This window comes from Salmo salar, chromosome ssa05 (genome assembly GCF_905237065.1).
Source record: "Salmo salar chromosome ssa05, Ssal_v3.1, whole genome shotgun sequence".
Lineage (NCBI taxonomy): Eukaryota > Metazoa > Chordata > Actinopteri > Salmoniformes > Salmonidae > Salmo > Salmo salar.
The window spans coordinates 57,808,537-57,836,225 of NC_059446.1; the positions used below are offsets into that span (position 1 = coordinate 57,808,537).

At 43.1% G+C, this 27,689-nt stretch overlaps 1 protein-coding gene across 12 annotated transcripts in view; it reads left to right on the forward strand.

Annotated features, from left to right (window-relative positions):
- The first annotated feature begins 555 nt into the window (after window positions 1-555).
- satb1b (SATB homeobox 1b) overlaps window positions 556-27,689 on the forward strand; it is a 53,927-nt gene continuing 26,793 nt past the window's right edge. For 5 of the 12 annotated variants that reach the window (XM_014200718.2, XM_014200723.2, XM_014200724.2 and 2 more), the window contains exons 1-6: window positions 557-800; window positions 13,250-13,494; window positions 15,358-15,534; window positions 16,449-16,575; window positions 20,870-20,993; window positions 25,063-25,174. In XM_014200718.2, coding sequence (XP_014056193.1) covers window positions 13,275-13,494; window positions 15,358-15,534; window positions 16,449-16,575; window positions 20,870-20,993; window positions 25,063-25,174 — 760 coding nt within the window. In that variant the 5' untranslated portion in view covers window positions 557-800; window positions 13,250-13,274. Of the gene's footprint in view, window positions 801-10,670; window positions 11,788-13,249; window positions 13,495-15,357; window positions 15,535-16,448; window positions 16,576-20,869; window positions 20,994-25,062; window positions 25,175-27,689 lie in introns of those variants that run through there. The other 7 variants (XM_014200726.2, XM_045718418.1, XM_045718419.1 and 4 more) reach the window with 4 other exon arrangements.

The following is a 27,689-nucleotide window of genomic DNA, read 5'->3' on the forward strand; positions in this document are numbered from 1 at the left end:
CAATGAAGTGGTTATTGTATCGCTTGTTTGGTTAACCATGGATGTAACGATAGGCTATGATAACCGGTGCTGTAATTGATTTGATACTTGATGTTGTGCTCTGAGACCAGGTTGGATACCAACACTACAAGCCACTGCCTAGGAAGCTTCTAGAGTTGTATATTATCCGGCAGGACCAGTTTGAGAGTTTGGACAATATAATGATCTGTTTGCCATGCACCATTGTTAAAAAAGAGGCTATGCGCACCCTCAAACAAATGTATCTTATGAACACGCAATGTTTTATATTATCAGTCGTTTTTCTTGACACCCAAACATGTGGCGTGTAGATATGAAAATGAATGAGTGTGAACGCTCTCCTGGCAGTCGGCTCCTATCTGCTATTCCCGCGAAGAGCTCCCTGGAGACCCTGGAGAGCGCGCCGGGAGAAGAGCGCTGTAAAAACTAAAGTGGGGCACGAGACAAGCTGCGCCACAGCTGGCAAATCATCGATTTGAGCATCAGAAACGGGGAGGGGCGGTTCGTTTACCTGCCACCCTTTCAAAGAAACCCTCCTCTCATGCCGCTACTCAAATCTAGCACACTCCCGCAGCACACGTTGCTTGCATTTGCGCTCAGTTCTGGCTCTCCGAAGTTCAGCTTTGCGCAGTCTTTGCGAATGCAGTTTTGACAGCTCGTGTGTCTTTCTCGACCGGAATTGTCCGAGCAGTTTTGGATCCGTCAAGGTGGAGCAGACTCTATTAGAATTCTGAACTTTTGATGGAAAACAAGAGGCTTCACGGTAACTGCTAACTTTGAAGGTATTATTACATTTTCTCCAGAATTCATTTTTTCTCTTTCAATTCAACAGAACCTGCTTATTTTTGCTATTTGCTATGTTGTAGGCTACCGAAAGACTGGAATGTCCACCTATTTAAAAAATGTAGGTGTGATCCTTGAATGAACGGAAGTAGTCTTTGACAGCAAGCATTTAGGTCAGTTGACCAACAGTTTTCAGACACTTCACGATAACCGACTGAAGGCCAAAATGCATCTAAGTATTTGCACATTATGTCTTCTATTTAGAGAAGACAATCTCTACGTTCTGAGTGCATGATTTATGATAGACGATAGATGAAATAGGCTATAATATATAAATATCTATACTTTTGTGTCGCGTTTAGTTCAGTTGTAAATAATAACTCGGCATATTCCAGACTTAATAGGGACTCTTGAATGAGGTTAAACCGATTCATGTATATTGCGCATCTTGAGGGAACGCACCAACTCTGTGCTTCCTTATCTTTTCAGTTCCGTGATGTAGCCTAGGCTACCTGCAAACTTGGCTAGAAAAATGCATTACATGACCAGTATTTGTTTTGAGTGATGTCTTGGAATAACCGTAATAGAAAAACATTAGCCACCTTTATTGTTATACAACTGTATATAGGCATAGATAACAGTGTCTTTGACAACATTAGTTTTTTTGTCGCGGCAATTGTTTACTGTTAGATGAGTTATATACTTTCAGAACGTGACAGTTTGTATCACGTGTTAATAACAAGTAGGCTAAGTAGTCTATTAGCCTATACCAACAGGCCATGATACCCCCCCTTTTTAATTTGCCAATGGGTGTTTTATGAAGAGTGATAATCGTTCAAATTTGAGTCTATGCTTATCTTAAGACAGAACTCGCACATTCCAACTGATCCATATAGTTTAAGATAGTTATCCAGATAACTTTACATTTTCCATGATTTAAACAATAGGTGATCTTTAATAGTCAGAGAACATAGTTATTATACCGTACTATCTAACGCTGCACTTCATGAATAATTGCTTCATAATCAAACGCATTGTAGCCTAATGGAACTCAAATAGTAAATGAAGAAATAAAGTGCATTGCGAACATAATGAATATCCCCTTTTGCAGTGGTTGCGTTGACAACATGATAGTGAGCATATTGGGTAAAAGTAGTAATGATGGCCTTGAGTTTTTTGTCTAATTGAGGTTTTTGTAGTTGTGCTGATACGGTGTTTTCAGAAAGACCCAGATGAGTGTGTGTGTAAGGGCATGTTATGGGAAGTTGTAGTGTGCCATTGTGAGATTGTGTGGGCATAGGTGTGTTGTGGTTTTGTTCAGGTTCACGACAGTCTCTTTCATATATCTCAGTACTGCTTGGATTCTTGACATGCCATAATCACTAGCATTGCTGCTGACTTAGATTAATCTGATCTGATTCACTGATCACAGATAGGTAAACAAGCTGTCTATTGTCTCAGCCCTGAAAAATGTCATGGTATCTTTATATCAGCTAATATTAGTAAAATAATTCAACACGGAAAATATGTATTTATTAAAACAATTATTCCACAGGGACATCAGGTAAAATCAGCATGATATGGAGAATTGCATTTACCATAGTTACGTTTTAAGTAATCTTATAGTTAAGTTTTAAGTATTCTTTCACAGGAGCAAAAGTTTGTATGTCTAATATTTCTAACTAGCCTAATATGCCTATGCAATATGTTATAGAATAAGTTGATTCGACAAATCTAGTGCGTAAACATTTTTCTCTCCACTGCTGACTGTATGCTGAGAGTGTGATAGTCCTGTATGCTGAGAGTGTGATAGTCCTATATGCTGAGAGTGTAGACCTGTATGCTGAGAGTGTGATAGTCCTGTATGCTGAGAGTGTGATAGTCCTGTATGCTGAGAGTGTGATAGTCCTGTATGCTGAGAGTGTGATAGTCCTGTATGCTGAGAGTGTGATATTCCTGTATGCTGAGAGTGTGATACTCCTGTATGCTGAGAGTGTGATAGTCCTGTATGCTGAGTGTGTGATAGTCCTGTATGCTGAGAGTGTGATAGTCCTGTATGCTGAGAGTGTGATAGTCCTGTATGCTGAGAGTCTGATAGTCCTGTATGCTGAGTGTGTGATAGTCCTGTATGCTGAGAGTGTGATAGTCCTGTATGCTGAGAGTGTAATAGTCCTATATGCTGAGAGTGTGATAGTCCTGTATGCTGAGAGTGTGATAGTCCTGTATGCTGAGAGTGTGATAGTCCTGTATGCTGAGAGTGTGATAGTCCTGTATGCTGAGAGTCTGATAGTCCTGTATGCTGAGAGTGTGATAGTCCTGTATGCTGAGAGTGTGATAGTCCTGTATGCTGAGAGTCTGATAGTCCTGTATGCTGAGAGTGTGATAGTCCTGTATGCTGAGAGTCTGATAGTCCTGTATGCTGAGAGTCTGATAGTCCTGTATGCTGAGAGTGTGATAGTCATGTATGCTGAGAGTGTGATAGTCATGTATGCTGAGAGTGTGATAGTCCTGTATGCTGAGAGTCTGATAATCATGCCATTAGTAGTGCTCATGCACAAGCTGGAGAAAACCAGGGTATGGTTTTAATAGAGGTGATTGTATCTTGTGAAATCTCTCACAGTTTGAGGAGCTGTTGTAGTTAATCTGGTCACTATTTCACAGAACAATGTCACAGCCCTTTTCCTGTTTTAGCGACCGTGTCGCTTCTTGTAAATCCTGCTTAAGATGAAAGACTGAACGTTGAGCGCTGCTGTTAGCCCTCTCAGTCTCACTTTCTGCTTACTAAAACCAGTCTTAACACTTAGCTAGCCGTTGTGAAAGTGGCACACACACACACACACACACACACACACACACACACACACACACACACACACACACACACACACACCTCCTTGATCTTTTACACAAATCTGTTACTTAACCTTATTTGACAGGAACGACACAAGTCAGATGGCAAGGACAGTGCTAACAGTCCAGATAGCTAACAGGACACAGATCCAATAGTGATGCTCTGAAGAAGCCTATCATTGTGCCATAATTGTTTAATGTTCACATACCCTTTTGCAAATTCCTTCGACATGTAATAATGACCATAAGGGGATCAATTATCAAGAAAAAAAGCAGAAGAAATACCAAGACATTTAGCTGTCTGTCTTTGCCTATAGATGTTTTTGAGGTTATCAAAAGTATGGTTATATTTGTCAAGGCACCAAAGTGAAAGTAGTGCCCGCCTTTGTTATTGACTGCTCTGTAATAGCAGGAAATCAACCTACTGTTTGAGAACTGTTAGAAACACACCTAGGGGATCTCTCCCTCTCCTCTCCACCTTAGTCATCCTGGTGGCACTTTTGCCTCACATCTCCAATAATTGCCACTTCATTTGTCAGGTCACTCTAGCATACGGGAGCAGAAGATTCTGAAGGAGCGGAGGCATTGCAGGCTCAGCTGAACGTTGGCTGCTGCTCTTAACATACAGTACAGAAGACAGGAGTACGGTGTGCAACTTATAGTACTCTTTCAGATGAGGTCCCCACAGCAGTTGAACAGCAGTTGTGATAAAGGATGTAGGGTTGGAAGTACATAGTAATAGATACTAACGTACATAATAGGTGGGCGAGAGGAAACAACGTCTTCAGTTCACGTCCTGACCCTAAGAGACCAATTAGGCAGTACAGTACATCATAGAGCTTTCCTCTTTGCTACTGATGTGGAACTTCTCCTCATAAAACACACAATGATGGCTCAATGACACTCAACAACACTGACGTTTGAAGCTGAATTATTCACTCAAGCTCCTTGCAGTGGTAGCTTGTTTTTGAAGAAGAAGAAAAAAATGATGTGGACGCTAAATGGTAGAACCTCCAGACTTTTGTGGCTAAACGATGGCTTCAGGTTAGGGTGTAGCTAAAAGAGTTTGGGGCTTCTTCAAAATACCTCCTACGAAGATCTCTACGCTATTAAAAAAATTCATACAGCAAAGTACTTGGAGAGTCTAGAGTTGGGTTGTGTCTCGCTGGGCTGAGACTGATATCTAGGGTAAAACCATTAATCGTCTTTACCACCCTCGATAATTAGCACTGTAGAAATAACAGCTCAGCAAACAGTGAAATTATACCTGTGGTAGGGAGCAGAGTAAATACCTGTTTAGCTGCCAGCAAATGCATTTATTAGACTGTCGCCAGTAAATAAGAGGCCTGTCTCGTTTTTTGATGTGCGACTCTTTGGGGATTCCACCTCCTCTGAAATAGGTCTGTTATGATTGCTAATAGAGAACAAAGGTAACAGTGAATCTGAGACTTTTTGATGACATGCTGCAACCAGTTGGGGTAAAAGGTCTGTGTCTTAATAGGGATTGTTTGCACATTCCAGGGCTCAGTGTCAAAAATGTAAAAAAGCCTGACAATTACAGACATACCACCCTGGATGCGCGCTTGTATGCAACTGCAGAGTTACAGCACATTTTGCCATGATCTGAGACTCCTTTAAAAGGGGGATATGTTGCCCCAGCATGTTGAAAACAATTTATTTTGGCATATGCTTTGCATACTGTTGATCCAGATTCCTTGGCTTAACGATAAAAGCTTGCATTGTTTCTGGTCCTCACAATCAGCACTGTTTGGTTGAATGGGGAGCCTGTCTTTCCACAGAGATAAATAACCAAAGTCTGTCATGTCGATTCTGTCACGGTTTGGCAAAATGACATTTCTGTAAAAAATTGAATAGCAATTGTTTGCATGCTTCACTGCACAATAACAAACACAATTTGAAATACATGTTGACTGATACCTTGAACTTTTTAAAATTCAAATCACCTTATTTCAGGCCCAACATGTGTTTTGATTTCTTGAAAAAATGTGATTGTGTTTTATTTTTATGCTTGTCATTATCCGATCTGTGTAGGTTTTCCTGAATCCTTTGTTCAGATAATGCAACAAAAAAGGAACCGAGTGCTTTGGTGGAATTTGCATCCTGCTAAGATCAGGTTGTTAATACCCACCCACATACTCCGATGAAACAATTTCAACCGATACTGTATTCTCTTGTACACACAAACACAACCTCAACCATTCCCTTGTCAAATGTTTTGTACAGTGGTGGATGAATCCTTTGACTGCAGATTAAATGTGCAGAGGAAAATATGTAGATGCAACTGCATTGACATGTTGGCACTCCTTATCCAATGCTCCCACCCAGGCCTATGGAATGGTTGGCTCAGTAGCCTCTCTGTGTACTGGGCATAGTAAACATTTGTTTCACCTGCCCACATTCACTTAACACTCTTAAGAGTTCTCCTGCACCAACCGTAGTTTTGTCCTTTCAAGTGTCCTCCACAGCAGAGTATATGGCATCCTTTGCACCATCTTTAGCCTCCCCCTTTCGTTGTGTAGCTTAACATCAAAGTGTGGACAAAGCCATCTTCAGTGTCGCTTTCCCGAAACACACAACCCTGTCTCTCTAGCTATTAATTGTTGATATGTTGCAATCCACGAGGCAGAAATTAGAGTTGTAATTATTCAGTCATGTGATGAGCACTGGCCCTGCAACCAGTGACAGAAAAGTCATTCCAAGGCCCTGAAACTGATGCTAGTTAATTGTTCTATGAGTAATTTGTTTTATAATTCGATAAAAGCGAAGGGGGATAAACAAGCCGATACAGGGTCCTTTCACCAGCCTCGGGGACACAATAATTTGTTTTGAATCATTAATAAAGATTCCTGTGGGCAGATTGATATGAGGCCAGCTCTGGCCCTGTGTTAATCATGGCCCGGTCGTCGTCGTGGCTCCACTGTCGCTTCGGCTGCTGTGGCACGGGACAGCGGTCTTGACCTTATGATGCATATAGGTCCAGACAGACACAGAGCTGACACCAGCTCAATCTCGGATACCGAGAAACCTGTGTTTCCGTGTGTGGGGGGAGTTGTACAGTGCACACCACACATCGTACTAGCGGTGGGCGTCAGAGTTCCGTTCTGTGAGGCAAATAGTATATTTTGTAAGAGCATGCGGCTTCTCAAAATCGTCACCGTCTCATTTCTGTTACTCTTTGATGCCGGCATCTACGACTTGACGCATACTGTGAGGCCTGTTCAGAGAAAAGTGAAAAGGTCTTCCAGTAAGTGGGCGGGGACGTCGTCCGGTTCTACTTTGGACATTCATGTGATTATAAAAATAATTAAGCACTTAGGAAACTTTAAGATGTTCATTTGAATCGCACGCTCTTTCTCTGACGACGACACAACACTGCCAAATCAGAATTTTAAAAACACGATTGACTTTCTTTCACTTTTAATTCAAAACCATACTGACTATGAGGGCCTAATAGAGAGCCTACAACTTATTCAGTTTAAAGAACACTATCCATTGCTGCTATGGAATATATTTCATATTCAGGTTCATTGCTTAACGACTGAGTACTCATAGGATCTCTCAGTTTCTCACTGATGTCGTTTTAGTAATAGTTCATTTTTATATGTGGCACACCATGCAATACTGCTGGAAATGTCCCTTCAACTAAAACAATTTGCACCGGACACTATCCTCTTCAAGTTTTCATGTGACTTTGGTAATTGGTTTGCTGTATACACACTCTCAATGCAAACACACTTGCAAATACCTACTACTGTATAAACAATAACTCATTAGTGGAGAGGGAATTTGTGCATGTACTATAATAATGTTTTGACATCAGCACACCAATATTAATAATACACATATTATAGAATTCCTCATTGGCTTATTAGTGTATTCTTTTTTTGTGTCCTTTCATATATCCCAGATTCTACACAGCAAGCTGAGATCTGCACTGACAGCACTACCCCATGTTGTTAGTATTCACACGCTGCTAAGATGCAGACAGGCTCATTTGTATTAGATAATCCAAATAATCGTATTAATGCCCATTAAAGTAGTGAGCATGAAGACATCACACCACCTACATACTGTATGTGATGACGCGTCCGGCGTCTGGGACAACAATGAAGCCACATCGTCAGAGACGCCACGCCAACATTTCTGCGTTCGCTCATGCCGCTTTCTTTTGCAGGATCTTGACATGTTAAAGAGTAGATTATAAACTGGTTGTTAAAACTGACCCCGTACTTATTTTCTCTCCATTATTTAACAAGGGACTTCATGATCGTTTTATGTGATGGTATAGTGAGGGTCAAAGAAGGGGCTACAATATGGCAAAAATATTTGTAAAGTTATATAATATGGTGGTGCAAAAAATGGCAAAGGTGACAGCACAATAGAAGGGATCATGAGTAGGTGTTGTGAAATGATAGTGAAATCGATTTATGATTGCCATTTTCGACCTCTTATCTTACTTATAAAGGCCACGTGCATGTGATTTGCCTACTGTTTATGGCCATGAATCTTGTTACTAGCTTTGTATTGTAACTAAATCACACGGCTCAAGTATTACACTATTTAACAGAGATACATCTTTAAAGACATCCATTATGTTTACATCGTTTATTTTATTGAAGATGTGCATGTCAAACCACTGCTTCATAATAAAGAGCTCAGCTGTAACATCACCCATCTCTTACAAACATGTAATAACACATACGCCTTGGCCCTGGTAAATCTATCACAATAGTGTGTTTGTAATCAGCTGGTATTGATAGAGGCCTTTCAGTGTGAAAAATATATTTTTTTCTCTCTGATACAAAAAACCTATATGTTAATTGATAATCAGTACTGTTGATTCAGTGGTGCAGTCAGTGCAAATCTGTGCCCTTCTGGATGTCAGAGGGTTTTCACAGCCATGTTTGTGCCAACATCGCTGGCAGTGGCAGCACCTGTTGGCAGTGCCAGAACCTGGCTGGCAGGGTTATCAATGCTCTCTGATGGTCTCCCACAATCACAGTGGAAATGACAGCGGCTGCTTGCGTCACGGCAGATAACAATTTGCCCGACTACAGCTCGCATTCGCTGTTATTTCTATGTCCATGCCCACTCTGACAGATATGAAAATGTACACCTAACCAAATGTACAGCAAGCGTCATGTGTAGTCTCTCAAAAACTATTTTGATAAAAAAACATTTGATGTATGTATTTAGCATTGAATTTTCCCAATGTGTTAAATAAAACTTTGACCCTACCGCCGAATCTTACCTTGCTCTGTTTACTTCTGGCTCAAACGTTTTTCAGCAATACAATCATTGGGAATACAGTGACTCAGGTGCTCTTTCTATCAAAAAACATAAAACACTCACATTTTTATATGATAATGAGGTCATCTGCTGGGTCAATCCTTATAAAGCTTGAACACCATAAAGTATGACCTTCTTGGCTTAAAACTCCTTAAACAGGTATGAACCAAGAGTTTCCCTGAGCTCAATATGTCTCATCTCTAGGAACCATCTCTCAGGAATTTAAGAGAAACCCACTTTTGAAGAGTTGGACTTTTTATCACAATCTTTTCCCCTCACATATTTCCTACTGCTCGCCTCTGTGCGTTATTGACAAAACAACCACTTTTTTTTTTGTTGTTGTTGTGTGGGAGGAGATTTATGATTTGGCTTAACATTTCTGGGAGCTATAGGCCTTACCAGGGTTTATGATTAAATACTACAATATATGCAACATTTTGTTTCTATACGGAGCATTTCCTCTGTGTTTGACCAAAGAGGTAGGCAATCACTGCACATATAGAGTTTGTGTTTATGGTTTGCCAGGTATTAATGCGTCCTGTTTTGGTTGGTTTCCTTTTTAGCTTTTTTTTCTGAATCTGGACTGCCTTGTTTTCATGTTGTGTTGACAACATGCCTGATATACTGTACCTAATATCTTGGTCTGTCTCTGCAAGTATTTACACCTACATTTGTTTTTGTTTATTGTCCCCTGCTGACAACCTTTTCGTGTAGAATAGTGTTTTATCTCAGGGTATGCAGGATAACTGTAATGATTTGCATTCTTTAATTCTGTGTGACAATTGCTGGTCTCTCTACGTTGTTTGTGCAAACATATGTTTTATAGCAGTGCTGTGCTGTGCACATTCCCAGTTGAGCAAGAATAATTGTATCGTGGTGTATATAGTAATAGACAGCTACATTGCTTTCCATTATAGACAATACTTTGTCTATAACAGAAGTTGTAAGGCACTTGCCTTGACAGTGATGTCCTTGAGGTGCGCCTCTAGGGTCTTGGGAAGGTCACACTCACTCTCTCCCAGTCCCCCCTCTCTCCTGTGCGAGGTTAGGACAGTGCCATATTTGTGGTCAGGGAAAGTCAGTATCGTAATCCAATCTTTTTAGTAGTAGAGGATTGGCTATGCTCTCTATTGTGTTGTCACCCGGTGTGTAGGTCTGCTCGTAGCGTGTGTGCAATGAATGCACTGTGTACATAAGCTATTTAGAAAGGCACCACAACAGCTTTTGCTCACCACCCTCTACTTCTATGATGTGTGCTGTAGCAATAAGACATATTCAGCCAGTGAGGCACCTCTAAGTGATATGCAAACACAGTTAACAGGCTTTTGTTCACACCCCAACAGATTTGATCTGTCTTCAATAATCATAATATCGGATTCTGGCATTATTATTGTAGGCTATTATTCATCTTATTATGGGAAAAGTTCAGGAAAATAATAGTAACCATGTAATAAACAAACAGCCTATTATAATTCGGGATACCAATTTTGTTTGTTTGTTGATGTGTTTGTTTGTACAATAAGAATAGCTTACGGGTCGAGCAGGCTACTCAGGACTGACGTAGATCAATAGCCAAAATGGCATGGGAGTTAATCTATTGTGCTGTCTCGGATAGCGTTTCAGTGATGCGCGGTTTATATCGGCTTATTTGAACAATTTCACACATGGTCCTCCTGTAGCCTATATAATGTCCATTCGCGTAGCATCTCGAATATGTTTAGCCTATGCGCGCCTCTGTGTATGTGCATGTGTGTTATTCAGTAATAAATGCAGAACCGCCTCACTCTAATCAAGCTGATTAAAAATTCCTGCGCGCACAGCCGGAAATCGCACCATCCTCTGTTTTCTTTCCACTTTTTACTTTATTTTAGGTTCTCCACTCCGCCAGGACATCGGCTGTCGCGGGTGGCTGCCTTCAACACTCGACATGCGGGTTAAATCGTTTTGTTTTGGGGGTATTTTCTTTTGAAATGAGGAGGAGAAAGGGAAAGCACAGGCAGCACCAGCAAGGGGAGTGATGAGTCAATACAACTCATAATTTAATGGGGACACAGAGGGGGAAAGCGAGAAAGAAAGAAGAGCTCCCGTCCGGACGTTAATCAAACCAGCAGAAAGAACACATATCGCAAGCAGATGTCATGCATCCATAGCAAGCCTTAACTCGACATTGGAAAGTAAATCGCACTTTTTAACATGGGTGTGCATATCGTTGCGCCATCGTCTCTACATGAGATAGCAGATCATTGCCGATTTTTTTTTTCTAGAGAAGCCGAATTTATTTAATACACGATATTTTTGTATGCGTTTATACATCAGGATTGTTCGCGACTGGTAGAAATAACAGATTTCAGCACCGCTTACCACTATCCGATGTTCTATTCACGAACGACTGACTGATAATCGTGGTGGATACGTTGTGTTAAGTCGTTGCACTTGTAACCGATTGACTATGCTCGAGACAGTTAGCCAGTTTATTGTATCAGGTGTTATTTTCCTCCGCTACTTCTAATAAGACGTAAGAATGACTATTTTTCCAGTGAGCAAATAATTCGATTTATTTAGGCTATACTGTACAGACTTAATTCCTTACCAATGTTATCGTATCCCAGTCTGTCTCGACGTCTTCTTTTATATAGATTTGGGTTGCTCTTATGTATATCAACCTTTCATCTCTCAAAATAAGAACACATTTCTGTAGAGGACCTATCATTTAAAACTAGAAAGCATCAGACATTGAAGTTTTCTTTCCCTTGACAAAACTTGAAGAAGGCAACGTTCACCAAGACTGCATTATATGCTTTCGAGTTTTGAAGTGCTGAGTTTCAGGTTGGTTTCCCCTAATTCTAACTTAACTTGTGTTTTGCACTCTTGCTTGTCTTTTTTAAAGGTCATTCAGAAATCCTGCCCTGGACTACCACAATATCCGGGTCTGGATTCTGTTGCCCCCCTATTTAAATAATTAGTTGCTTCGTTGCATATCATGAATGAGATAGTTCATGATAATTTGTGTGCTGGTGGGAAGGTGGGGATACATTATTTTGACCTGTTCAGTTTTTGTTTAAATATTTAACAACTCTTTCTATTGCACAATGTAAACACTGTATAATAACCCATCTGAATTGAGCCTTATTTTTTACCAAAAATAATGAAACACCATAACAGATAATTATTCAAATGTTGCTAAAGCAAATGGTGTGTATTAGGTGTTTAACCATGTCTTTTAGTCATGGAGAGCCTGTCAAGGTGTTGATTGTGTGCTTCCTGCAGTCAGTGGCTGTGTGTGTGGGCGGCAGGTAGCCTTGTGGTTAGAGCGCTGGGCCAGTAACCGAAAGGTTGCTGGATCGAATCCCCGCGCTGACAAGGTAAAAATCTGGCATTCTGCCCCGAACTGTTCCCTGGTAGGCTATCATTGTAGATAAGAATTTGTTCTTAACTGACTTGCCTGGTTAAATAAAATGTGTGGAAGCCTGGCATGTCAGGCTCACACATCATTATTTTTTCTGATTGCACTTTTAATTTCTGATAGGCTCAAAGGTATAAAAAGTCACCATCTTTTCAATGGTACTGCTTTCATTCAGTTTTACCTCACATTTTGTAATGTCTTCTCTGAAATTGAAAGAGCAATTTAAAGAAACATCCCACACAATTGTTCTTCCTGTTTAGGCACATGTGATACCACTTTGCCTTTTTATGCTTTTTTCCCAAAAGCCTGTCTGGTAATTTTTTGTTCTTTGGAGTGCTGAAAGTGACTCAAGCTGAATATGTTAGCTCTACTATCTCAGCCTTCACTTCACTGTTGCAAGGCTTGTGGGCTTGTGGGCTTGTGCTGTGAACTGCAGTAATCATCGGAGTGGAATCTCTCTGCAAATTAATGTGTTTGCAAAAAAATGGGCTTGTTTGCCCACCGTATGGGAATCCGTAGTGGGACAGACATAAATAATACATGCTCTGAAAAATGGGAACATTACGATGGCACGAAACAATGTGAGTGCCAAGTAATGAAAGCACAAAATTGGCAGTTATTGTTGTAACTGTTATGTTTTTGTTATGTGCTTTTTCCCATAGATAGATGTTCATGTTTACAAGTTATCACCCTCTTTGTTGTAACATTTTCAATGTCAAAACAATCAACCCTAAAAATATTATTTGGCATACTTCATATCATGCAATTGAATATGATGTGCTTACTGTGTGAAGGCCTTACCTGTCCATGAACCCCCCCCCCCCCCCCTAATGTTCTGCCAGCTAGTGAACACCCAGACTGTGTCCCTGTCTTATCTCCTCCCAGGTGATAGTGAGCAGAGGTGCTGAGAATGATGGACCATCTCAGCGAGGCGTGCCTGGGGAAGGAGAACTGTGATCTGGTCAACAGCATGGGCGACCGTGACTCCAAGGCACCCCCAGCCAAGTTGGCCCGGCTGGAACAGAACGGCAGCCCCGTGGGCAGGGCCCGCCTGGGCAGCACGGGGGCCAAGCTGGCCGGGGTACCCTACAAACCCTCGGGACACCTCCTCAAGAACTGCCACAAGAGGGGTGAGTGACACTGGTCAGGGTGGTGTGTGTTTATGTGTGTAGGTGTGTGAGATAGCAAAATATAAACCCTCAGACACTTCAAAAGGACCCTCAGTACAAGTAGGCCCAAATTATGGCCTGTGTGTGTTTGGCAAGATGGGAGAGAGGTGGAATGTCGTAAGTGTGTGTGTATGTGCTGTCTGTGTTTACAATTGTCATGTCTTCATGGTTCACAAGTGTCATGTTGTCATGGTTTTGTTTCCATCTTCCTGCGCAAACCCGATTTAAATTTCCCTTAGTCATCTTAGTGCACACACCCACACTTAGGCCTATCTACGAAAACCTATTGTTTGTACCGAGGCCGTTTAAGAATTATTACTGTGTTATTCTGCATAGCGCTGCATCACTGTTTCTCTCCTGTTGTTTATTGAAGAGAATGTCATTTAAGAGCCTTTGCCGCTTAAGGGGCCTTCATGATGACATAGCTTTTTTATATAACTACTGGCCTGGTCATCACATGAATAATGTCACTCTTTTATGAATTTTTGGGGCTAGATACGAGCCATCAGACCTGCAGATTTTCATGAGTTTATTAACGGTTGTCCGTTATGTCTCGTCTGTTTGTTTGCTGGTGTTTGTGGGGACTTTGGAACCATAGAATGTTGCGTTGAGTGTCTTGATGCGCTGTTGCTCTTAGTTGGTTCCTCTCTCATTTGTCGATAAAACACCAGCTGAGAAAGCCATGCATCACTCTGTCCTCCCATTTTTCAGAACGTTCCAGCATATTTTTGGCCTTTTTCGAGAGGAAATTGTGAAATTTATAGAAGCGTCTGTTGCTGAAGTTTTGCATGGCCACAGTGGGCATTGTTTGAGCTGAATAATATTTACCATGGGCTTTTCTCCGCTCCATGAAAACAAAGGCTGTATTGATCCCCAAATGAACCTACACAGCAGTCTTTATTGTTAGATCTCTATCTATTAAAATCAGGGAGAGAAGCAGCGTTTCAGCACATTCCCTGGCACCTGCTGGTGATTACCCCGTTTATTGATTGTTTGTCAGAGATGTTTGCATCTTCAGGATGCCGGCCATTAGAAATATGGTTCATTGCAACTGCTCAAACTCCATGAATAATGTGTGGCATATCATCACCACTGAAGGCTATAGAGGAACATTTTAACCCAAAAAGTTATGATGCCCCGAAACTTAAGTCACCGAAATATCAAAAGCAGTTTTTAATCCAAATGGTATAATGTAAAATTTGCACAGTGCACCCCGAACACTCAATGTCTTTGGACAAGGATTCCTCGTTTTCTACCTAATAGCAGTGCAGTGTTTACACAGACTAGTAAACCTCAGGGCGCACCAGTGTTGGGATTTGGAGCGGTGCGTCATGGGAAGGTGATATGGGGTTGACAGCAGAGGCAGAAACAGTCTAATGTGATCTGAGCTCCTTGACAATGAATCAACAGATCTCAGCCAAAAAGTGGTTGAAAGCTGAGATAGGCCAAGATTCATCTGAAAAGCATTCAATTTATTTAGACTTTAGTTCAAATTGAATAATGATGTCATTAATAATGGCTAAGAACATTGAAATCATTACTTTAATCATGACGTCACTGATCATGATTGAATAACTAAAATCACAGTACCACCACATCTACTACCGCTACCACTACTACTAATATGGAAATCTTAATAAAAAAAACAATGCAATATTTATCATTGTGCTGTCACTGATAATACTAATGGCACTGGCATTCATTCATTCATGAATAGAGGTAGTCTGACTCTATCAGCTGTGTCTAAATGTAATATTAATCCCCCCATTGAAGGTCACCATTTGTCATGTCTGAGCCCTCGCTGTGTTGTCTGTGTCTATCCAGGCAACATGCTCCCTGTGTTCTGCGTGGTGGAGCATTACGAGAGCCCCATCGAGTTTGACAGCAAGGAGGAGCACGCCGAGTTTGTGCTGGTCAGGAAAGACATGCTGTTCAACCAGCTCATCGAGATGGCCCTTCTGTCACTGGGCTACTCGCACAGCTCGGCGGCACAGGCGAAAGGTAGGACTGGCACAAGCCCCCACTCTATTGATGTCCCACTCACACACACATACACACACATACACACATACAAACATATACACATATACACACACGTACAAACTCAGGCATGCACGCACACACAACCGCACACGCACAGGCCCGCTCCACGAACTATAGAACTGGCCCTGCTATGATTTGGCTTCTCCCACAGCTTACCCCACACACACTCCCCCCTTCCATCCATCCATCCATCCATCCACCCACCCACCCACCCACACACACACACACACACACACACACACACACACACACACACACACACACACACACACACACACACACACACTCCCCCCTATCCATCCATCCATCCATCCATCCATCCAACCCCCTCCCCCCCACACACACACACACACGTCCCCCTCCCCCACTCTCCCCCCCACACACACACACACACTCCCCCCTTCCATCCACCCACCCACCCACACACACACACACACACACACACACACACACACACACACACACACACACACACACACACTTCCCCCTCCCCCACTCTCCCCACACACACACACACACACACCGCCTTAGCTGTCCAGGCCTCTGCTAGTTTCCCAGCTGATCTGAAGGCTCAGTAACGTAGGCTGACATTGATCCCAGACAGTGGATACAACTACATGTCTCTCAGGAGTTCCCAGGGCCTCTCTGCTCTGTAAACCTCTAGCTAGAACACTCAGTGGGAGTGAAGGTGGGACTCTAACACACAGACCTGGGCGAGGCTCACTGGGAAAAGAGATGTCAATCTTAATGTGGCCTTGCTGGGGGAAAATATAGAATCAATCAATGATTGTAAATGTTTATCTGTATGCGTCTAACTGTGAGAAACATAACATTTACCATTGATTGTGTTTGTGTTTCTCTTTCCATTGCAGGTCTCATTCAGGTGGGCAAGTGGAACCCGGTCCCACTGTCCTACGTGACGGACGCGCCGGACGCCACCGTGGCAGACATGCTGCAGGACGTGTACCATGTGGTCACGCTGAAAATTCAGCTGCACAGGTCAGTCTCCACGCCCTGTTGCCCAATCAACCACCCACCCAATGCAAGTCCTGTGAAGTACCCAACCACATCACCCTCCTGACCCCACCACCCAGCTATGCCAGTCTAGTGTAGCATGCGTACCTAGTTAACTTGGGTTAAACACCCAACACATAGGCATACCATTCCTTTCCATGCTTACACCCTAACTCAAATTAGCAACATAGCCATAGACCTTGCAGCAGCCATAACTGCAAAGACATAACTGGAATCCAGCCATACACCCCATAGTCATGGATGGACTGGACATAGCAATGGTAGCTATCCAGTCCATACAAAACCATGCATGGCAGTCGGGTTTGCTCATAGCACCTACTGTAGAACTGTACACACCATTTACGTTATCTATCATATCTATCCTGCCCTGCCTTTCTAAGGTCTTCCAAAGCCAAGTTAACAAACAGATCACCGACCATTTTGAATCCCACCGTACCTTCTCCGCTATGCAATCTGGTTTCCGAGCTGGTCATGGGTGCACCTCAGCCACACTCAAGGTCCTAAACGATGTCATAACCACCATCGATAAGAGACAATACTGTGCAGCTGTATTCATCGGCCTGGCCAAGGCTTTCGACTCTGTCAATCACCGCATTCTTATCGGCAGACTCAACAGCCTTGGTTTCTCAAATGACTCCCTCGCCTGGTTCACCAACTACTTCTCAGATAGAGTTCAGTGTGTCAAATCGGAGGGCCTGTTGTCAAGACCTCTGGCAGTCTCTATGGGGGTGCCACAGGGTTCAATCCTCGGGCCGACTCTTTTCTCCGTATACATCAATGATGTCGCTCTTGCTGCTGGTGATTCTCTGATCCACCTCTACGCAGACGACACCATTCTGTATACTTCTGGCCCTTCTTTGGACACTGTGTTAACCAACCTCCACACGAGCTTCAATGCCATACAACTCTCCTTCCATGGCCTCCAACTGCTCTTAAATGCTAGTAAAACTAAATGCATGCTCTTCAACCGATCGCTGCCCACACCTGCCCGCCCGTCCAGCATCACTACTCTGGATGGTTCTGACTTAGAATATGTGGACAACTACAAATACCTAGGTGTCTGGTTAGACTGTAAACTCTCCTTCCAGACTCACATTAAGCATCTCCAATCCAGAATTTAATCTAGAATCGGCTTCCTATTTCGCAACAAAGCATCCTTCAATCATTCTGCCAAACATACCCTCGTAAAACTGACTATCCTACTGATCCTTGACTTCAGCGATGTAATTTACAAAATAGTCTCCAACATTCTACTCAGCAAATTAAATGCAGTCTATCACAGTGCCATCCGTTTTGTCACCAAAGCCCCATATACTACCCACCACTGCGACCTGTATGCTCTCGTTGGCTGGCCCTTCGCTTCATATTCGTCTCCAAACCCACTGGCTCCAGGTCATCTATAAGTCTTTGCTAGATAAAGCTCACCTTATCTCAGAACACTGGTCACCATAGCAGCACCCACCCGTAGCATGCGCTCCAGCAGGTATATTTCGCTGGTCACCCCCAAAGCCAATTCCTCCTTCGGCCGCTTTTCCTTCCAGTTCTCTGCTGCCAATGACTGGAACGAACTGCAAAAATCACTGAAGCTGGAGACTCATATCTCCCTCACTAGCTTTAAGCACCAGCTGTGAGAGCATCTCACAGATCACTGCACCTGTACATAGCCCATCTGTAAATAGCCCATCCAACTACCTCACCCCCATACTGTTATTTATTTAATTTATTTTGCTCCTTTGCACCCCAGTATCTCTACTTGCACACTCATCTTCTGCACATCTATCACTCCAGTGTTTAATTGCTGTATTGTAATTATTTCGCCACTACGGCCTATTTATTGCCTTACCTCCCTCATCCTACCTCATTTGCACACACTGTATATAGACTTTTTCTATTGTATTATTGACTGTACGTTTGTTTATTCCATGTGTAACTCTGTGTTGTTGTTTGTGTGGCACTGCTTTGCTTTATCTTGGCCAGGTCGCAGTTGTAAATGAGAACTTGTTCTCAGCTGGCCTACCTGGTTAAATAAAGGTGAAATAAATCAACAAATGAAATACATTGACCACAGTCAGTAGCCACACCAACAACATCTCATAGTTTCCCTTCAAAATTCAACGTATTATGGGTGAACGCCTATTTTGAACGCTTTCATTACGCGTGGTCACAGGGTTAATTCCACATGGTTACAGGATTAAAACAGAAAACACTCAAAGGTTAACAGTTTGGGCATTAATAGTTAAGGTTAGGGCTATGGTTTGGGGAAGGCTTAACCTTTTACCGCAGTGGGCTAAATCAGGGTCACACAGAGTGTTTCTTGGTAGCCTTAAACAAATGTACTTTGAGTTTGTGTCCCAATATTACACTTTATATACATCACAGAAGGCGGAAATATACCAAAACCGTTTGACATAGAAACACAGATTTTCGGCGTAAAAAAAAATAAGTATGTTTATTAATGATGTAATTATGAAATATATTTATAACATTCCACTTATAAGGCCACTAGTTCATTTGACTGCAGGAAAGGGCTACAACAAAATAATAGAAAACCATGCAATATTACCATCAGGTATCATCAGTATTCACAAAGCTTGCTAGAGCATTGTGAACCTCAGTAGCACAGTGGTCTAAGCAGCATGCCCCAGCTCTGATCATCATCGGTTCTCGCCCAGTGCTGGGCAATATTTATATATTTGTTGCTGTTGTGAGAGCCGAGGAAGGCATATATCGACGTTCTCAGGACGTTTTCAAACATCCAAAATCGCCGTCTATTTCTAATGACCAGTCTGGCCGCACAGCCCACACATACTGTTTACAGACCACATAGCACCCACAGACTACACACACACACACACACTGAGATTGGTACTGCTGGTGTAGAGGCCTGTGCCAGCTGCACACACTCAGCCCTACCCTCACTAGTTCACTGCTAATGCAACCCTCTGGGGGGCTGTTCACACGCACGCGCACACACGCACACACACTCACACACGCACACACACTCACATACACACACAGGTTGCTCTCCCTCCCTCTCTTTCCTCCCCTCCTCTGCACACACACCAGCCAGGACACAGAAGGTTGTGTTTATTTCCAGCAAGCTTGTGTGCCTGCATGGATAGCTGTCTGTCTCCACCACTCACCCTCCTCTCTTTTCCTCCCCTCTGTTCCTTTGCTTTCCCCAGAGGCGCTCTAGCTGCTACAGCCGTTTAAGGTGTTCTGGCAAAGCCTCAACCAGAGCCATGTGTGTTGTGTGTGTGTGTGTGTGTTCGCCCTCTATCTTTGAATCCTCAAACTTCTACCTATCTACCTTCTGTTTATTATATATGCATTAAACATCAAAGTACCTACAACATTTTGATAACCTCGAAGACAATAGCAACCCGTCTCCCCCACCACACACACATCAACTCAATAGACAGTGTGCGGTTCACGTGTTTCTCTTGTCGTTGCCATAATTCAGGAATGCATGCAATGCGAACACGGCCATATGTCCCACACACGTGACGTCTGCGTGGCGCGTGCTTGATCAAATGAAGAGATCCTTATCTGAAGCGAACAGGGCTCTCTCACTGGAGACCTGCTTGTTCACTTTCGAATTCCCCCTCATTAAAATGATCTGGTTTGAAAGGGGGTCCACTTGTCTGTAAATAGAGTACATTCATCGGTATATCGCATAGACCCATACATTATTTGTCTTTTTATCAAAAATGTGTGTTTTTACGTGCGGCATGTTGTTATTTCCTTTCCCCCCGCTGCAGAAATCTAGCCGGTAACACCTTAAATTGTTTCGCCGAGCACATCGAGCCAGGAAGGTAGAAGTAACATGAAATAATAGTTGCCACATGCAGCTGATGTATAATTCATGCATCAATACAGCAGATGTGTTGTATAAAGTAATTAACTAATCAGAACAATCAGGAGAGAGAGAGGGAAAGAGAGAGAGCGAGGGAGAAGGGAGGGAGGGAGGGAGGGAGAGCGAGCAATCTCCAGATGCATCTGCTTGATGCGCCAAATGAAATCTGTCTGTCTTGGAGGGGCGCTTGCAGCAGGAAAGCAAGGCCCTGTGCTCATCTCGCTCTCTCTCTCTTTCTCCTCCTGTTCTCTCCTTGTTCTCTGTTCTCTTTTCTCTCCTTCTCTCTATTTCCCCCTCCCCTGTCTCAATCTCCCTGTTCTCCGTCCTCTCCCCCACCCTCATTCCTTTCTCTTTCTCTCTCCCCCTCTATCTCTCCTTCCTACCTCCTATCTCGTCTCACAGTTGTCCTAAACTGGAGGACCTGCCGCCAGAGCAGTGGACCCACTCTACAGTAAGAAATGCCCTCAAGGAGTTACTCAAAGACATGAACCAGAGCTCTCTGGCAAAAGAATGTCCCTTATCACAGGTGCTGGAGCCGTCCACAAACCCCCACTATTCCATTTGCCAAAGACTGCCAGTGTCCCTTTTTCAAATGCCCAGAGTTTGATAGAGTGGAACACGATGGAGAATTCCATAGACAATCCAAATCAATACCCATTGTCGTCCATATAGATGCACGCCCCCCCTTCTTCTCTTCCTCCCTCATTTGCAGAAGCAGTACTGTTGATTGAATGCAGGGTTATTGTTGGGTAAACAATGGACCAACCCAGAATAATCTTGATTTTCCTCTTTATACGTCAGGCTAGAAATATGTATGTTTTTGGAGGTTTTTTTCTCTGACCATTATGTAATACACTCACTCTGTATTCAAGTAGCTTGACTCTATAGAATTACAGCTTTCATCGTATATCATAGCTCATAACAGAAGCTGTTCTGCAGGAAAGAAACGGCAGTATATCTATCACAGGAGCCGTCTTAGTGTGTGTGTGTGTGTGTGTGTGTGTGTGTGTGTGTGTGTGTGTGTGTGTGTGTGTGTGTGTGTGTGTGTGTGTGTGTGTGTGTGTGTGTGTGTGTGTGTGTGTGTGTGTGTGTGTGTGCTCTTACGATATAGAGTGTGTGTGTGAGCGCTTACGGTATGGAGTGTGTATGTTATGGTGTGCGGTATGGAGTGGACTCTCCCCTCACCAAGGCTGCCGTATGGTCACCCAGAGGTGATGTGTGTGTGGTGTGTGTGTGTGTGTCTGTGTGTGTTTGTGTTTAGCCGGGCAGAGCGTGGCGATGATGTAAAGAGTCCCCCGGTGGTGTTCAGGCTGAGCCGTGCCGCCGCTCCCTCCCTCTCTCCCTCAGCCCGGTAATCACCCTGTTTACGGTCCGTATGTGAACCACTCTCTGTGGTGCGGTCCAACCGCGCAGGCTCAGAGGACAGCATCGCTGCTCGATTTTACTCCGTTGTTCAGCCATTGTTATTTACTCATTGTAAGACGCTCTGTGTCGGTAAGAGGGTCTGTTTTACAGGCTACCGGAAATATGAAATGATAGTTGAGATGTGCATTGTTAATCCCAAATATCACATATGATATACTCTAAGCAGCTATCCTTTTACTTGCATTGTAGGGGTTCACAGATGGCCCGACATGAAAATATCTGACATCTGTTACACTGTGGGTTCTGCATTGCTATACCCACAGAGAGGTGTTGCTTTTCATAGGTCTCTCTATAAGTCTCAACGCTCATTTGGGCCATTGAGCCCAGTATTAGACCTGCGTGGCTACTGTTGTTTCCTATCAGTATTAAACTCAGACTCAGGGTCTCTGATGATAGTGCCTGAGGGGGATGTGATGGGCGGCAGGTGAGAAGCCACAGAGGCCGAGGCGCACCTAAGGCTTCTGGGAAGCCAACAGCGCCCGGGGAGAGGAAAGGGCGTGTTCGGAGGCAGGGATGATTGGCAGCTTTTATAGGATTAGTGTCTCCTTGATATTCAGGAGGGTAATCCTGGGGAGAGAAAGGTTAACAAACAGAGAATTTGGGGGAGAGAATGAACCCTACCTCAGAACAGGGCTCAAAGAGAGAAAGAAGGGGGGGGGGGCATCTTGAAAAAACGGCGCCTTTGTTCTGGGTCTTGTCAAACATTTAGTTCATTCTTTTGTGGCGGGGAGTCATGCTTTGTGTGTTTGGCCTACAAATGCCCTGAAGAGACTCCGGCTCCAAGAGAGGGGAGGGGTGCCTGAGAGAAAAGAGACTTTATTCACCACTGTGACTATTGATATTGTTCCCAGTGGAATATCATTTGACTGCGCTCAGATGGAGTTTGAGTGTAATGCCCCCAGTAGAGGAAAAGTAGATGGGGTCTCACTAAAAAGTTTGACTCCCGTCCACCCCCTTCTCCTCATCACCACCCTCTCTGAGAGTGCCGGCTCAGTGACTGGGAGCGAACTTAACCCCCAGGCTCCTCTGAAACTACGGCAACAAAATAGGCCCCCCTCGCCTCTCTGCCCCCCCTTTTCCCCCCACCGGGCGGCCCTGACAGAGCAGCTGTCCTGTTGCATAGCAGCAAATAACCATCAAATGCCATCTTTGTGAGCCTGGGCTCTGCTCTGAGGCTGCCAGCGGCTGAGGTAGCGGTAGGCCCTATTGGTGTGTGCGTGTGTGTGCAGGCGTGCGGACATGTGTGCGTGTGTGTGGGGAGGGGTGGGGACGCTTAACCCAATTGGTGTGGAATTGAGTGTAATTAGTTTTAGATGTTTGAGGGGGAGAAGCAAGATATTAGCCACAATCAGAGCTAGGGAACAAGAAAAGGGTGTGTGTAGGGTCTTAGTTAGTTTATGTGTGTGTGTGTGTGTGTGTGTGTGTGTGTGTGTGTGTGTGTGTGTGTGTGTGTGTGTGTGTGTGTGTGTGTGTGTGTGTGTGTGTGTGTGTAATATGCTTGTAGGCCATTGTATGTTTTTACCAAACTTTTCTTTTTCATGCGTCTCTCTCCCATGATGGAAAGTGGAGTAGATAGTTGAAGCAGATAACGGCCCTGTGCGACTTCCTGGGGACACTGATAAGCGCCTGTGCTGTAGATGGCTATCACTTAAAGGGCCCAGGGCAGGCAGACAGCAGCATCCTGGTGCCACACAGTACCCACCACTACCTGTTGATGGCTGCTGGCTGGCAGAGGCTTCGTGGGCACGAGGTGGCGGTGGTTATCTGCACAGCTTGGCAAGTGTGTGTACTGTGTCTGTGCCTGTGTGTGTGTGTGTGTGTGTGTGTGTGTGTGTGTGTGTGTGTGTGTGTGTGTGTGTGTGTGTGTGTGTGTGTGTGTTTGAGCCCCAGTGAGAGGCGTGATGTATGGAGAGAGATGCCTGATTAATGAGGACTGTTTATTAGAACATCTGTGTCAAAGATGAACACAGGAAGTGTGTCTTGGGTGGGCCCTGCTATAGCTGGCTCTGCCTCGCCCAGATACTGTAAATATAGCATGCTACGCCCAAGGAATAGTTCCCATTATGCCACAATACTGACTACACTGTACTCACCAAAATAGTGCATTCATATGGACTTGGTTCAGCTGATTTACTGTACTGTATGTGCCATTTTTCTGTTAACACTACTGAAGATACCAATTGTCAGATCCTCAATAACTCATCCTCAATGATCATTCCGCAATTCACTGGGATTGTAATGTATGCCGGTTGTGTAGTGGTGTTGAGGTCAGGAGTTCAGCATCAGGTCCATAGTGATCCACAGCAGCAGACTCAATCCTCCCTCGTCTTCCATCTCCGGTGAGAAGGAGTGGGAGATGTGGCTGCGGCTCTGCTGCATTGTTCACTGAAGTGCTGTTGTGCCAGAAGGTTCCCTGCCGTCCCCAAGTGCTCATATTAAAGATATGATAAAGATGGCATACCTGTAATTTGAAAACAGATGGTTTCATCTTTTGAATATTTATAACAATCAAAACAATTTCTCCTGCTATTCACCCGCAGGCCAGGAAGGTGTTAAAACATTTAATGAAAAGAAGACTGCGCCTTGTTTGCGAGGAATGCGTTCGAGAAATAAATAAGGAAGAGTAGAGTCAATTGTGGAGAAGGCGAGAGGGCACAGATATAAAAGCCTTATGTCTCTTGAAGATGTTTTTTAACATATTGTGGAGAGCCAGAGAAAAAAAGAAAAGATTCATCTGTTTACATTGCCTGATTTCCAGATGCTAACTTTTAATAGTCTGTTTGTTATTTTACTTTCTGAAAGCAAACTGCTCTTTACTGTAGTACTTCACCCTGCATATCAACAAGGCTGCTAATTCAGTGAAGCTCACTATTTGCCTTCCTCCCAGAAAGGTTCTCTCAAACTCCGTGGCATTTGCTATAAAGGGACACACCTCTTATATTTCATTTTGATTTGTTTTACATTTGGAAAGACAAGACCAAGATTTGTGCATGACTGATAAAAAAATGGTCTTTGCTAGAATATTGTTGTTTGTGCACCGAAATGTTTTATTCATTTTGACAAGAAAACACAGTATCAGTGCATGTCACACCAGCGTTAATATATGTCCTCATGCCGCACATTGCGGATCCTGAAGGTTTTCTCTCTCTTTACCAATCTCTCTCTTTCAGAGTATGATCTCCTCCATTGTGAACAGCACTTACTATGCAAATGTGTCGGCGGCAAAGTGTCAGGAATTTGGGCGCTGGTATAAACATTTCAAGAAGACAAAAGATATGATGGGTAAGCAAAATGTTACACTAACACTGTCTTATCAGACCCCCCAATCACCATTCCAATATGTCTGCCCCATGGTCCCCCCCCCCGCTGCCCGGTACATTAAACACCTTTTAATCACATCATCAATGATGGCTCTTCTCCGATATTTCCCTGTACACTGCTCAGGTGCACAATGTTTTCACTGTTTTTCCTGAATCCATTCAGATTAATCTATTATTGCTTATCAGATCTAGTTTAGTATTCAGTCATGGCTGTCAAATCACAGACTAAATTGAGGTCTGCGACCTTTGTTTATGAATACTGTTTCAGTTACCTACAAATGATATACAGTAAGGATGATTTTCCTGGCTATCATCTGGTTTGAAATCGATCTGTTTTTCCTTGTCAAAGTAGAACACGGCTGGCTTTGTATTTTAGATAACTCAGTTAGTCCTCCTTGTCCCTGTTTGGAAATTAGGTCACATAACTCAGATACTGTCTATTTGATGTGTTTTGGTCATGAAATACTATACCAGTCATATTAATAGAGTTTAATATACAGTCATTTAGAGTATTGGTTTCAACCTACTGTGTAGAAATCCACCTTCCTATACAAGCTAGTGCTCATGTTGATTACATTCAAGATTAGCGGCGGTTGGTGCTGTTTAAGATTAAGGAGGATGATACATTTTTTTTATGAGCGTGGCATTATTTCTATTACAGCGTATTGTATGACTGTCATTCATATTCCATTAACCCAGCTCAATGTAACATCAACAGGTTTAGGCAACTACGTGATACTTTAATTTCCCCTGTACCCATCATGAGTTTGCTACAACCTAGCCTACGAATAAACGTTTATAACTTGGGGGAACTGGTCGAGAGATAAATGGAAGTAATCAAGATGAAAGACAGTGACACATTCAATACCTTCTTGCACACTCTTGCTTGCATCTATCTGATCTAGGGTGTAATCATTAGTTCAAACAGTTCCAAATTCAGGTAGATTTGTCCCCGTTTTGTTCCATTTGCTTCTGTTTAAGAAACGTTTTTTTCAACAGAATCGGCGGAATGAATACACCCCTGACTACCCGCACACACATTTCACTTACATAGCAGCCACATACAAACAGCATCATCACTTTGTTCGTTGTATAATTCCTTCTCGCATCTACGCGCTCTCCTCCTCTCACCTTTTCCCTTTGCTTGTGGACTTCAGTGCACAACACATCAGCTGTCTGGTACCAGGCGATAAAAACCTTTCCAAGCCAAACCTTCATACCAGAACCGCTAGCTGCTACACACAGCCTACATCGTTGTCACCATTTTATCTAACGTCATAGTCAACATATCCACTAGAACTAACATGTTAGTGAACCTGCTACAATAACGGAGTACTGTTTACAGCAAGCAATTTAGCAGTTACACTGGCTGACCTCTGTTTGAGGCAAGTGTTTAAGTAGGCTAAATTAGCTAGCTGCACTAGCTAGCAAAGTAAGTTAAAGTGAAAGTGGAAAAAATACAACAAAATATAGCTATCTCTCTCTCTCTCTCTGCTTCTCTTAAATATTTGAAATGAATTTGTTCAAATTTGTTCAACTATTTTCTTTCTCTCGAGTAAACTACCCCATTTTATGCACTACACTGCTAGTGAGCTGTGGCTTATGCTTCAGTACTAGATTCAATCTCTGATCCTTTGATTAGGTGGACAACATGTCAGTTAATGCTGCAAGAGCTCTGATAGGTACATTCTCCGGAAGTCGTCATAATTACTGTGTAAGTCTATGGAAGGGGATGAGAACCATGAGCCTCCTTAGTTTTGTATTGAAGTCAATGTACCCAGAGGAAGACGGAAGCTAGCTGTCCTCCGACTACACCATGGTGCTACCCTACAGAGTGCTGTTGAGGCTGCTGTAAACCTTCATTACAAAACAGTGTATTTTAATCCGTTATTTGGTGATGTTAATCTATTAAGTTTTTAAATGTTTCACTATTTACATTTTTATGAAATTCACTGAGTAGTGTGGTCCTCCCCTTCCTCCTGAGGAATATTCACTGGTCAAGATATAAGACCAGAATGTTTTCATGGTTTTTCCTGTGAACACTGTTCTGATCATATCATACTCCATTTGTCTGGATACATAACACCACAACATGAACACATAACACCACTGGCCCCTTACCCATCCTCTTGTGTACACACACATTTTACCTAACATTCTTTATGGTTTATGGAAGAGTACATAAAGAATGTAGGATCTCAAGTAGCAGCGATGTTGAAACTACACATTTAGACAAGTCCTGTGTGTATTTAGAATGTGATATTTAATGTGTACATGGGATATGAGGTGAAGCATAGTAGGTATCAACGCTGTGGCATCCCTTATGTCCACATTAACCCTTTCTTCCCCTGGTCATGTATCATGTAGATTGTATGGGGTGTTAACCCTCTCTTTCTCTCTCTTCACCTGTGCACTGTGTGTCTTGTCCTCTCTATGTGTGTGTGTGTGTGTTTGCGGTGTTGCCCACACGTCTGTGC